General features: G+C 34.6%; 1 protein-coding gene across 1 annotated transcript in view; it reads left to right on the forward strand.

The window, feature by feature from the left end:
- The window catches only part of PKN2 (protein kinase N2), a 137,785-nt gene that overhangs the window by 62,838 nt on the left and 60,727 nt on the right, over positions 1-14,220 (forward strand). The window contains exons 3-6 of the mRNA XM_027608178.2: positions 1,205-1,359; positions 9,330-9,447; positions 9,775-9,920; positions 10,009-10,222. Of these exons, the coding sequence (XP_027463979.1) occupies positions 1,205-1,359; positions 9,330-9,447; positions 9,775-9,920; positions 10,009-10,222 (633 nt within the window). The remainder of the gene's footprint in view (positions 1-1,204; positions 1,360-9,329; positions 9,448-9,774; positions 9,921-10,008; positions 10,223-14,220) is intronic.

A 14,220-nucleotide genomic window follows, 5' to 3' on the forward strand; every position in this document is an offset into this window, starting at 1 on the left:
ACAGCAATTAACAAGGTAGACTTTGGTTTGGAACTGACTTGCTAGATATATGACCTTGGGCCAGTTTCTTAACCACTCTGTGCCCTAGTTTTCTTTTTCTATAATATGGGTGCAGTGCTCATTATAGGACTGTTTATGAGGATTGATGAGTTTATAGAGCACTTACATCAAGACTTACACTTTGCAACATAGTATGTAAATGATAAAATGGTATTTTATATCTGTAACTAGCATAGCACCTGTATTTTTGCAAGTTAATTAACAAATTATGTTGAATTGTTTTTAAACTCATGAATTTTTTTAAAGGAATATAAAGCCAAATGTAAAACAGTCATTAAAATCAGTTGGTCATACCATCTTTTATTGCACTTAACCCTTAAGCACAAAGGTTAAGTAACTTTCAGTTTAGACAGTTTTCCAGTGATTGCCAAGTTACTTATAACTAAACCAGGTCTAGTACCCTAGTCTTCTAAGTTGTTCTTTTTTATAAGCAAGGGACCTAGGGCAGAAAACACAAAATGATGAACTTCGATATGAATAATTTTAGTTATACGGTAAAATTAGTAGAAGTATTTTAACAATAATGGATTACCCAAAATAATTAGAAGATTCTGTTCAAAGTTTTTGTTTTTATTTTAAAATAGACTTGAAGTTTTAGATATCCCCCATCAGCAATGTGGTATCAATCAGTATCCTTGAAACACTTTCCACTGTGACTGAACATCCTCCTAGTAGAAAACAAATGTGAAATCCTTTATGTGTATGTTTAGGTTATTACTATAAAGAATGCTGACATTATATTAGTTCTATTTACAAAGATTTACTTTAGAAGAATCTGTATAATGTTTAAATATGCTTTCTTCTTTAACCAATCATGTAGTAAGTAGAGGTTTTAGTTCAGTTGTTGAATAGACAAGTCAAATTATTTAATTTAATTTAAATATAATAGTGTTGGGAAAACTTGGGGCAATGATCTAATTCAGTTTCAGACTCGGTGTATCCCTGGCAGATGATCCTGCAACTCTACTTGAACATTTTCTTGGCTTGAATTCTTGTATTATCTGTAAGCATAAGGAGATTCCATTTAGGTGACTTTAAGCTCATTTCAAACCTTATAATTCTTTATTCTTTGAGAATATTAACTTTTAATTTTAAGCAGCAATTGGTCCTAGTAAGTAATTTTAACATACTATTTAATTTACAGATTGCCCAAGGACTCCAGATACTCCCAGCAGTGACCCTCGTTGTTCCACTAGCAATAATAGATTGATGGCCTTACAAAAACAATTGGATATAGAACTTAAAGTAAAACAAGGTGCAGAGAACATGATACAGATGTATTCAAATGGATCTTCAAAGGTAAGTACTATAAATATATGTGTATACAGTCAATCCTCATTATTTGCAGATTCCGTATGTGTGTATTCACCTATCTGATAAAATTTATTTGTAAACCCAACATCAATACTTTTGGCACTTTCATGGTCATTCGTGGATATGCACAGAGGGCTAAAAAATGTGAGTCATCTGTTGTGCATGCTCACAGCTGAGATCAAACAAGGTGCTCTACCTTCTTTAAGCTCTTATACTGTAAACAAGTATCCTTTTCATGGTCTGTGTATACCACAGTTTTTGCATTTTTATGCTTACTGTGATTTTGCTGTTTAAACACTGTATTACTAGGATTTCTAAGACCATTTTAGCCTCCAAATCTGAAAGTATTGACAATAAAACAAGTTAGAAACAAATAGTTTTTAAGGTAATATTTTTAGGGGCACCTGGGTAGTTCAGTTGGTTAAGCATCTGCCTTCAGCTCAGGTCATGATCTCAGGGTCCTGGAATCAAGTCCCACATCAGGCTCCTTGCTCAGCAGGAAGCCTGCTTCTCCCTCTGCCTGCTGCTCCCACTGCTTGTGAGCTCTCTCTCTCTCTCGCTGACAAATATATAAATAAAATCATTTTTTTTTAAATTGCTTACTCCTACCAAAACCAATCAAGAAAAAATTTAGCTATATGAGTAAAGGGTAGACAGGAACTTTCCATATTTGCAACTTTCCTGTGAATCTAAAATTGTTCTAAAACAAAAAGGTTATTTTTAAAAAATTTAGACTCTAGTAAGTTTTCCATCACTATAGCAAATGGAAAGACAGGACATTCTAGTGGTAGTGATTGTTTGGAGTAGAGCTTTGGGTTCTTGGGGAATCTGGAATGGGCATATAATTCCTAATTGAAAATCATTTTATGGGAAGCAGTTGTTACTAATAGGAATGTGTCCTTGTTCTGTGGTATAATGTAGAAGAGAAAATGTTGGGAACCACTGAACCAGATTGTTTTAAAGGTTCTTTCCAATCTAAGGTTCTATAATTTCCCAAAAGTCTTAGAAAGGTGGACTTATACAAAATTTACCTTGGTATTCTCAACTAATTTAAAGATCTTGCCTTTGCAAATTAATGTTTCTTTCATATTTTGATAGATTTTCCCTAATATCAGAATAAAAGTTATTGGGTTGTGTTTTGATTTTGTTTTGTTTTATTTAAGAATTTGAAATAGGGGGCAGGGGTAGAATTTTAACTTGGAGCTATGCACCCTGCCTACCCACCCAAAGAAATTTGGGAAGATACTGAAAAGAGAGACATGTGTATATGTTAATAAGATTTTTTAAGCTTAATAATGAAAATTAGATTATATGCCATATTTCAAATGAATTTTTAAATTATTTTTAGAGACCTGTAGTTGTTTTTACTTGATATATTGTTTATATGATATTTAATAGCATATTTTATTAACTTTGAACACTCATGGGGTGGTAGACTTTTTTTCTGTGTTACTATTTTTAGTGTTGACTTAGTTTTGAACATATTTCATTTTTATCAAATGTTATTTTGGACTTTTTTTGTTTCAGGGCAAATACTATGTTTTGGAACTGTGAATGCATCATATTATGCTGGGTGTTTTAAAATTAAATTTATTTGGGAGCACGTGGGTGGTGTAGTTGGTTGCGCCACTGACTCTTGGTTTTGGCTCAGGTCCTAAGAGCAGGGTCTGCTTGGGACTCTCCCTCTCCCTCTCTCTCTCTGCACGTTCTCTCACTTGCTCACTCTCTTAAATAAATAAATCTTTTAAAAAATTAAATTTATCCAGCTACCACCCTCTGGAGTAATTTTTTTAAATACAGTAAATGGATTAGATTGAGAGGTTTATGAACCCCTTGAAGTTAAAGAAAAAGTGAATGTGTATGTTGATAGACGGATGAATGAGAAGGCCATAGGTTTCACTGTATTCTCAAAATGGTCTATAATTGCCCCTACTCCACCCCCAATTTGAATAGGTTTATGGAAATATTAAAAGTAAAACAGATAACTTATGATAACCACAGGTCCAAAATGAACAGAACTGTGAGCATCCTACTAAAACAAGAGATGATTTTCCAATAGCCTTTTATTTTTTTAAGATTTATTTATTTATTTGAGTGAGAGAGTGAGTGGGGGTAGGGCAGAGGGAGAGAGAAACTTTAACAGACTCCGCTTAGCGTGGAGCCCAATGCGGGGCTCAGTCCCACAACTCTGAAATCACAATCTGAGCCGAAGCCAAGAGTCGTATGCTCAACCGACTGTGCCACCCAGGCACCCCAGTAGCTTTTTACTTTTAATAAGGGGATTTATTAATTTGAGAAGGGGTCAGGTAGAGATCCAGCTGCTATAGTCTCTGAGGTAGACCTGCTAGTTATTTCTGTCTAGATTTGGTCTTGTTTTCATTTCTCATCTTTAAACCTCTCATTGGGTCAAAGTGTACCTCTATGAGATTAGGGAAAATTGTAAATTGAAGTTATGTGGAATATTAATTAATTTGTTAAGGACTTAACAGTAAATTTTGATGGGCTCTGAAGTATAAATGTAATAAAGTTAATGCCTTATAACATAATAGGTACTTAACAAATAATATCCCACTTTCAAAAGCTCCACTATCCAAAAAGAGGTATATGTAAATAATTACAATATATAATAGAGATATGTTCAAGTTACTTTAGAAACCGTGGATAAGAGGGGTGCCTGAGTGGCTCAATCAGTTGGGCGTCTGCCTTTGGCTTAGGTCATGATCCCAAGGTCCTGGGATCAAACCCCGCATCAGGCTCCCTGCTCTGTGGAAAGCCTGCTTCTCCTCTGCCTGCCACTCTGCCTGCTTGTCCTCTCTATCTCTCTGTCAAATAAATAAAATCTTTAAAAAAAAAAAAAAAAAGAAACAGTGGATAAGAATCATTTAACTGCCAGAAGAAATCATTACTTAATATGAAATTTGAAGGATGATTTGGCATTTAAAAGGGAATTACTTTCTAGGGAAGACGATGTGGGTAAACACAGCAGATACAGAATAAGGAACTGTTGAATAGGGAATGGAAGTGCTTCTGTGTGACTGTAGCAGAAACTCTCAATTTATTTCTTATCCAATATATCTGAGGTAGGTAGAATACACTTTTAACAGTTGCAGTCATCTTCAGTGGAAGGCCATGCCCTCATGGGTGAGCAAATCTCAATCTCCAGAAAAGCACGTTTATTTTTGGGAAAAGTCTTCCAGGTGATTCCAACAAGACTTTTTTTTTTTTTCTGTTCCCCACCAGTAGAGCTTTGAGTGATTTGTAGTGAGAGGTATAGCATAATTGAAAGACAAACCAGATTATAAAGTACTTTGGACAAAATTAAGCAGTTAAGATCCTATCTTATGAGATACGTGGAGCTACTGAAAGACTTTTAGCAGAGTAAATACGTGATCAAATTTAAAGTTTAGAAAGTTCACATTCATCTTTCTCAGACTTGAAGAATTAATTAGAGAAGGGTCAGATATATAGGCAGCAAGTTTAAGTAGGCTTTTGTAGGAGTCCAGGTTAAACATGCTTCATTCCTCTTGTAACACAGTGAAAGCAAAGAAGGCAGAGTCAAGCTATTTAGGTAGCATAAATATATGGTGTCTTGATAAGAGGAAGAAGGCTGAGTCAAAGATGATTCTTAGGTTTGTTGTGTAGGCATATTGGTGAATGGTGGTGCTCTTCACAAGGATAGGTAATTCACGATGGAGAGCAATTTAGGGACAGGGGTAATGAGTTCAGTTTGGTGGTAAAAATCATCTTCAGGACTCTGGTTATTGGATTCTGTATGACAAAATTACTACCCCAAACACATCATAGCCAGAGTTGTCCTTTTAAAAGCCAAGTCAGATATTTTCACACTCTTGTTTCAAAACCTCCCGTTGGCTTTCTGGCATGCTTAGAACAAAATCCAGAGTCCTTATTGTGGCTTTGCAAGTTCATACATGACTTACCCTGGCTACCTTCTGATTTCATCCTTTAAAACACTTTTATTCTCTCTCATCACACTCTAGCTATATCAGCTTTTTTGCTATCTTTTGAACATACCAAGCACAATCTTACCTCAGAGACTTTGCATTTACTGTGTCTCTGCCTAGATGTCTCTTCTCTCAAGTACTTTTCATGCGGCTTTTTCTCTCACTTCTTTATAGTCACTTCAGCAAGCTCTTTACTACTATCCTGTGTAAAATATCAGCCCCCCATCTCTCCTTATCTCTTTCATTGCATTACTACTACCAGAAATTATAATATACACAATTTCTTTATCATCTTTATCAACATTAGAATGTAAATTTCATGGCTCTAAGTAGCACCATTGGTTTTCAGAATAATCTGAGGGCTTCATAAGCCATGTCGAAGAGATGTTTTCCATTGATGTTTGCAGATGAAAAACTAAGCTATTTATTAAAATATGGGGTTCTTGTTAACCTCTTTAAATGCACCCAGGTCTTTTCAGACCTTTTTCTCATTTGAAAATATCTAACCATCTATCCCAGCCTCACTGTCCTCAATATTCTAGTCTTGATATAGTCCAATCTCATCTGTATTAACAGCCCATAAAACCTTTCTGGATTCCCTCAGCTAAAATTGATCCCATCTTGCTTTGATTTTCTTTGGCTACTTTAAACATTCTGATACATAAAATAATTATTTGTATCTCTTCAATAAAATTATAGGTTTTTAAAGGTAGCATCCTAACTGATTAATCTTTGTATTTTCATTGGATGTGACCACATTTAATACATGTAAAGTAAGCCATAAATATGTGATGGAAAAATAAAGATAATGATTGGTTTATTTATTTCTGAAATCCATGTGTGATGTAGTTTGTTATAATGGTCCCACTAGACTTGCAAACAATAATGATTACTTTTTATAAAACAAAATATTATATAATTGGAAAAAATTGTAAATTTTTTAACTTATAATTTAAAAATATTGTACATTCAAAATATAACAGGCATTGTACAGGCATTGTAGAGTGCTGATTACCAATAGAACCATATGAAATTGCTATCTTTTTAGTTCCAAATTAGTCAGATATTGGCATTTTCATATGATTCAACCTAACATACATAAAAATCTTTCCAAAGCCTTAACATAAAAACCAGTATTTCTGTAATTCAAAACCAATTCATATACTTTAGACCTACCTGTCTCTTGCTTTGAATATATTAGGTGTTCAGTAAAAAATCCATTGCATTTCCTAGAAGTATAAAGCTGACCATAAAAATTTATTGAATGCTGGAAAGCATAAGACTGACATGTAGTAACTGTAAATTGCCTGTGACAGGTAATATCCATTGTCAGTTTTAAAAGCCTTCATCATACTTCAACATCTGTGCAGATATTTTAAAATGAACTAATGCTCTTCTTTGCATGTTGAATTGAAATAGTTAAGAATTTCCAAAAAAGTAAATGACAGAACTGCTATCTTCTCACATGATGATAAAATAATAAAAGGAGTAGCTTAATTGAAAAGCATAGTATTATATAGTTTGCTTAATATTTATACATTTATACTAGGACTTCATTGAAATAAGATAAAATCATTTTTATTACTTTTTAAAAGAGAACATTTTAATGCCAATCAAGTTCTAGGCAATATGATTTTAGTTTTATCTAATGCTTACAAATCTCCATGTTTTAGAGAGTGATATCTTCATTTACATAATTTCTGCAAGAAACCTAAAGCTTGTGGAAGATAGGTAACTAACCCAAGGTTAAAAATACAGTTAAGATTTGGCTCCCAGTCTATCTGATTGCAAAACATATTTGCCCCATTAAATTAGGAGCTTTGGAATACTAAGTTTTTCCTCCTCCGAGGAGGTCTCAAAGAAATAGAAAAGCTATTTCAAATCTTCAGTTTGTCTAATGTACCTAATACTGGAAAGGAAGAATTAAAGTAAAAATAAAGTATTTTCATTTTAAATTTGGAAGGTGAATAGGTATATTCTTAAAAGCATATATAATTAGTCATAGCCGAACACCAAACTCAAGTATTTTTAACGGTAAAGCAGAATTAACAAATACTGTGTGTGTGTGTGTGTGTGTGTGTGTGTGTGTGTGTGTGTGTGTGTGTGTACACATCATGGTGTAAATTGATATTTAAGAGAATTACAGTAACTCTATTGCCCAGCTCCTTTGGTGTAAAACCTAAATATTTAATAAAGAATGAAATCTGACTAGATCTTTCTTAAATTGACTGATCTTAGGAACAGGAAAGAAATGGAAGAAAAATACGAAAATAAATTTGCAAACTGCTTTTTCTCCTGCTGTATATTAACCAACCTAGTTTGGTATTTATCATAAAATATGTCAGCTCACTTTCTTTTTTCCTTATATCAGTATTGTCTCTCACCCCACATCTTCAGCCTCCCCTTTATTCAGTGTTATAATATACTGTGTGTTTTTATTGAAATGATGCTGCACACCTGATGCTTATTTCTTAGTTTCTAGGCTTGAACTCTTCCAGAAAATATAGGTTGATTGTATCCTATTTTATTTCCAAATCAGTACTGACTGCCTTGGTGATAAAAGTAGAGATGCTTAAATAATAAGCAAAAATTGGCCTTTCTTGTGAATAAATGTTTCCTAACTTGATGCATAGTTTTATCATTTCTTTTTTTGTGGATTGAAGACTACTAGACTTTGACAACTGATATAACTAAGCAGGAGATGGTAATTAACTTCTGTTCCTTGTTGACTATGAAATTTTTGGAAGAAATTGCTGTTTTAGTTTTCTATGGCTGCTGCAATAAATCAACATAAATTTAGTGGCTTAAAACAATGTAACTTTATTATTTTACAATTTTGTAATTGAGAAGTCTCATGGATCTCAGTGAGCTGAAATCAGGCATTGGCAGGGCTGCATTCCCTTCTGAAGGATGTAGAGGAGAATTTGTTTCCTTGCCCTTTCTAGCATCTAGAGGCTGCCCACATTTCTTGGCTTATGGCCCTCTTCTTCTCAGTCTTTGAAGTCTACAGCAATGGGTCCATTTCTTCTCACGTTACTCTGCCCTCCTTTTCTGCCTTCCTTCCACATTTAAGGAGCCTTGTGATTACTTTGGGTCCACCTGAATAATCCAGGAAATGATCTCTGTATTTTAAGGTTGGACGATTAACAACCTTAATTCCATCTGCTGTCTTAGTTCCCCTTTGCCATGTAAGGTAACATTTGCAAGGTTCTGGGATTAGGACATGGACATCTTTGGGTGGATCATAATTTAGCCGACCACAGTTCCAAAAATGGTAAGTTTTTCGTGACTCTCTGTCAGTAACGTTCATTGTTATTGAAACTAAACTAAGCTATGATAGTGACATTATTTCATTTAATTCACCTTTCTTGAAGTTAAAAGAAATAGCAGAAGTTTACTCACTATAGTTTCCTTCCTTGCTTTATTGAAAAGGTCTTATTTTTTGACATTCAAGAATTTCAAGAAACCTTTCTCATTATCTCACCAATGTTGACAAATGCTGTTTCTTGTTTCCTTTATCAGATTTAAAGGAACACAGATACCATCTAGGATTAGTTATTTTAAAAATTTGCCTACATATGTGAAACTCCGTAAGAGTTTGGGAGAGGAAGTGAGGCATCTATCTTGTCACAATGCCTCTGAGTATGAGAATTATTGACCATGGTATGGGAAAATTCTTTATATTTTGTGTAAAGCAGAAAAAGAAAAAGAGAAAATTACAAATGTGAATATGGAGTTTTTTAAAACAATAAAATTCACTTGCTTTCTCTCAAATTATGGAGTTTTTCTCATTTATAGCACTATCAGTTTGGTGGCTTTTTAAAATAAATGTATCTACAAGTATATCTATTTATATTTAAAATAAGCATATCTACTTACAGTGTTCTTTTAACTGTTTTTCACTTGCTGATAATCATTTGATGTTACTTAGAAGCTATAAAAATGTTTTATTTGTCTTTTCATCTGCTTACCTTTTCAAACTTATTTTAATAGGATCGGAAACTCCATGGCACAGCTCAGCAGTTGCTCCAGGACAGCAAGACAAAAATAGAAGTGATACGCATGCAGATTCTTCAGGCAGTCCAGACCAATGAATTGGCTTTTGATAATGGTGATGGAATAGAGATAAATTGTCATTCTTATTATTATGGGCATCGTGCTTAATAAATGTTACGTAGGAGAGAAGCAATGGTTCAAAGTTAAGGTGGAGGAAGCATTATGTTTTTTGATCTTTAGTTTTTATCTTTTAGTTTTGATTGCTAAAATGGAAGGCTTTTTATTTCAACATTGTATCTATTAAGTATTACTTGAATGTTTATTGACTTAATAACTAACTTTTAAGTTGTAAGAAATCATTTCTTTTCATGAGTTTTAATTACTACATATGAGAATATCAAATAAATGAATGGTTCAATTGCATTTTTTTTCCCCCCTCTAGCAAAACCTGTCATAAGTCCTCTTGAACTTCGGATGGAAGAATTAAGGCATCATTTTAGGATAGAGTTTGCAGTAGCAGAAGGTGCAAAGAATGTAATGAAATTACTTGGCTCAGGAAAAGTAACAGACAGAAAAGCACTTTCAGAAGTAATTTTAAATAAATATTTTAACTTAATAAATACATTATTCAAAGAATGTAATTATTTAGATGACAGTTGTCTTTTCCCTGTTCAAGGCCCAAGCAAGATTTAATGAATCAAGTCAGAAGTTGGACCTTTTAAAGTATTCATTAGAACAAAGATTAAATGAACTTCCCAAGAATCATCCCAAAAGCAGTATTATTATTGAGGAGCTTTCACTTGTTGCATCGCCAACACTAAGTCCACGTCAAAGTATGATATCTACACAAAACCAGTATAGTACACTATCCAAACCAGCAGCACTAACAGGTAGGTTGCATACATCTCCTAATTATTTTTCGTGTATTTTTTTGTGTGTATATCTGGTCCTGGGTTAATAAACGAATAAGAAAGTATGCACAGATTTTTAAAACATTGTGATAAAGTTATACATAACATAAAATTTATTATTTTAACTATTTTAAAATATACAATTCAGAAGTATTTATTTACAGTGTTGTGTAACCATCACCACTATGTAGTTCCAGAACATTTTCATCATCCTAAAAGGAAAACCCATTTTCATTAAGTAGTCACTCCCCATTCCCCCAGCCTTTGGCAACCACTGTTGATTTTCTGTGTAGATTTGTCTGTTCTAGATATTTCCTATAAGTAGAATTATATAATTTGTGGCCCTCTGTGTCTGGCTTCTTTCACTTAGCGTTCTTGAGTTTTGTTCTTGTAGCATGTATCAGTATTCCATTCCTTTTTATGGTAAATAATATTCCATTGTATGGATATATACTGTTTTTTTAATCCATTCATCAATGGATGGATATTTGGGTTGTTTGGGTTATTTCCACCTTTTGACTATTGTGAATAGTGTTGTTATGAACATCTGTGTTCAGGTTTTGTTTTTTTTAACATCTGTTTTCACTTATTTTGGGTATATATCCAGGAGTATAATTAGCAGGTCATGTGGTAATTTTGTGTTTATATTTTTGAGGAATGGTCAGACTTTTCATTTTATGTTCCCAAGAGCACACATCCATACCAGCACTTGTTTTGTTTTTTATTATTGCCATTCTAGTAGGTCCATTATTGGAAGTGGGTAGTGAAATCTCCAATTATTTTTTTGTGCCTATTTCTCCTTTTAATTATGTAATTGTTTGCTTCATGTATTTCTAGGCTCTGTTGTTAAGTACACATATGTTTGTAATTTTTTTATGTCTTCTTGGTGGATTGACTCATCAAAATGTAAGGTCCTTTTGTCTCCTATAACAATTTTGGATTAAGAGTCTGTATTGTCTGGTATTAGTATAGCCATCCCAGCTTTCTTTTCCTTATTACTATTTGCACTGAATATCTTTTTCTGTCCTTTCCATATTTAATCTCTTTGTGTCTTTGGATCTAAAATGGGTCCTTTTAGATAGCCTATAATCATGTTTTTTTAATCAGTTCTGCCAGTCTCTACCTTGTACTTTAACAGTGTAATCCATGTATATTTAAGGTAATTACCTATGTGGCGATGCAATTCTGATGCTAATTACTTAGAGTTGGGTCAGATTTCATAAGTTAATAGCCCAGTCCCCCACAAGACTGCCCTCCTTTCCAACACAAGTTGTAAACTTGGAGTTTCCCCAACTATCCACACTTTTGACAAACTGGCTACAAATTCAGGGATTCCCACTACCACCTCAGGCTCAGTAATTTTATAGAACAACTCGAAGTCAGGAAAGCTCTATGTTTACAATTACAGTTTTATTATTTATTATAAACATAAATTAGAAAAGACACATAAGGAGAGGTCTGGGGGTCCCAAATGTGAAGCTTCCTAGTCCTCTGCATGTATCACCCTCTTAGCATATCAGTTTCTGTCATCAACCAGGAATCTCACTTTAGCTGTGAGTATCCACAGTTTTTATTGTGGCTTTATTATGTGGGGGTGACTGGTTAAATCATCCACTTGATTGAAAACAGTCTCTAGTCCCCACCCCTCTCTGAAGGTCAGGGGGTCAAGCTAATATTATATGGCACCAGCCCTCTAATCATATGGTTGCCTTTCTGGCATAACTAGCCCCCATCCAGAAACTGTGCAGGGGCCCACCATGAATCACTTTGTTAGTACAAACCCATCTGAGGTCTGAGGGGCCCACCATGAATAACAAAGACACTGCTATCACTGGGGAAATAACAACGGTTTAAAGGCTCACTCCTAGGAGCCATGAACAAAACCAGCCAAATTCTTTATTATACAACAAAAAGGCTTACTTCTGCCATTTTGCTATTTGTTTTCTACAGGTCTTAATCTTTTTTTTCCCCCTGAATTCTTCTGATACTGCTTTCTTTTCTTTGAATTTTTCTAGTTTACCTTTTTTATTCCCTTGTTTCCTTTTCTGTATATTTTTTAGTTTTGTTCTTAGTGGTTACCCTGGTGATTAATATCTTGAATTTATAAAAGTATTTACCACTTTACCATCAATAGCCTACAAAAACTCCACTCCTATATAGCTGCGTCTCCCTGTCTTTATGTTGTTGTTGTGTCACAGATTACATTTTTATATAGTGTGTGCCCATTAGATTACATTATAATTACTGTTTTTTGCATCTGCCTTTTAAGTCATAAAGAAAACAAAGTTATAAATCAAAAACACAGTAATACTGGCTCTTATATTTACCTGTATAGTTAGTTTTACTGGTGTTATTTTTTCTCCAATTTCAAGTTACTGTCTAGGGTTCTTTCAATCTGAATGACTTAGCACTTCTGGGGAGATCTACTGGTGACAAACTCCCTTAATTTTTGTTTATCTGGGAATCTCTTTATTTTCTTCATTATTTTTGAAGGTTAGTTTTGCAATATGTGGAATTCTTGATTGACATATTTTTCTTTCATTACTTTACAAATGTCATTTCAGTCCCTCCTGGCCTTTGTGCTTTCTGATGAAAAATCAGCTCTTATTCTTCCTGAGGATTCCTTTTAAGTGGTGACCTGCTTCTCCCTTGCTGTTTTGTAAGATTTCTCTGTCCTCGGTTTTTTTCAGTTTGATTATAGTATGTCTTAAATAATAATTTCTTGAGTTTACTCTACTTGGAATCTTTGAGCTTCTTAACGTGTCGATTCATGTATTTCATCAAATTTGGGACATTTTCAAACATAATTTCTTCACATATGTTTTCTACCACTTTATCTCTCCTCTCTGCTGAAACTCCATAGTGTGTGTGTATGTATTCCTCATGGTATTCCAGAGGTCACTTTTTCTCTGTTCAGTATTTCTTTTTAAAAAGAACAAAATGTTTATTGGTGTACAGACATTTTGGGGGCCAAGAGACAGAGGTAAACACAAAAGCAAGCATCAGCTTCCATGGGTTTCAAAAATTGGAGAGGTGAGGAAAGCATCAGAAGTCAGAGTCTTCCCACCAGCAAACTCCTATGAGCCCTGTCTACAAACATGAATCCTATCTCTCTGGTTTGAACTGTCAAGATTTCTCCCAAAAGCCTGGCTTTACTAAAGCTCAAAAAGAAGCTTCTCATAAGGGTCTTTTTTTTTTTTTTAAGATTTTTTTTTTTATTTATTTGACAGAGAGAGACACCGCGAGAGAGGGAACACAAGCAGGGGGAGGGGCAGAGGGAGAAGCAGGCTTCCCATGGAGCAGGGAGCCCGATGCTTTGCTCGATCCCAGGACTCTGGGATCATGACCGGAGCCGAAGGCAGATGCTTAACAACTGAGCCACCCAAGTGCCCGCTCATAAGGGTCTTTAAAGTTACCAAGCCAGGGCGCCTGGGTGGCTCAGTTGGTTAAGCGACTGCCTTCGGCTCCGGTCATGATCCTGGAGTCCCGGGATCGAGTCCCACATCAGGCTCCCTGCTTAGCAGAGAGTCTGCTTCTCCCTCTGACCCAACTCTCTCTCTCTCTCTTTCTCTCTCTCTCATTCTCTCAAATAAATAAATAAAATTAAAAAAAAAAAAATTAAAGCTATGGAGCCAGGCATCAAACTGGTTATTAAGTCTTTAGTTTCATTGTTTTACTTCCTGCTTTTTATTTTGTTATTTTGTTTTATTATTGTTATGTTAATCAGCATACATTATATCATTAGTTTTTGATGTAGTGTTCCATGATTCATTGTTTGCATATAACACCCAGTGCTCCATGCAGTACGTGCCCTCTTTAATACCCATCACCAGGCTAACCCACCCCCCCACCCCCCTCCCCTCTAGCACCCTCAGTTTGTTTCTCAGAGTCCGTAGTCTCTCATGGTTCATCTCCCCCTCCGATTTCCCCCCCCTTCATTTTTCCCTTCCTGCTCTCTTCTTCTATTTTTTTTTAAC

This window comes from Zalophus californianus, chromosome 4 (genome assembly GCF_009762305.2).
Source record: "Zalophus californianus isolate mZalCal1 chromosome 4, mZalCal1.pri.v2, whole genome shotgun sequence".
Lineage (NCBI taxonomy): Eukaryota > Metazoa > Chordata > Mammalia > Carnivora > Otariidae > Zalophus > Zalophus californianus.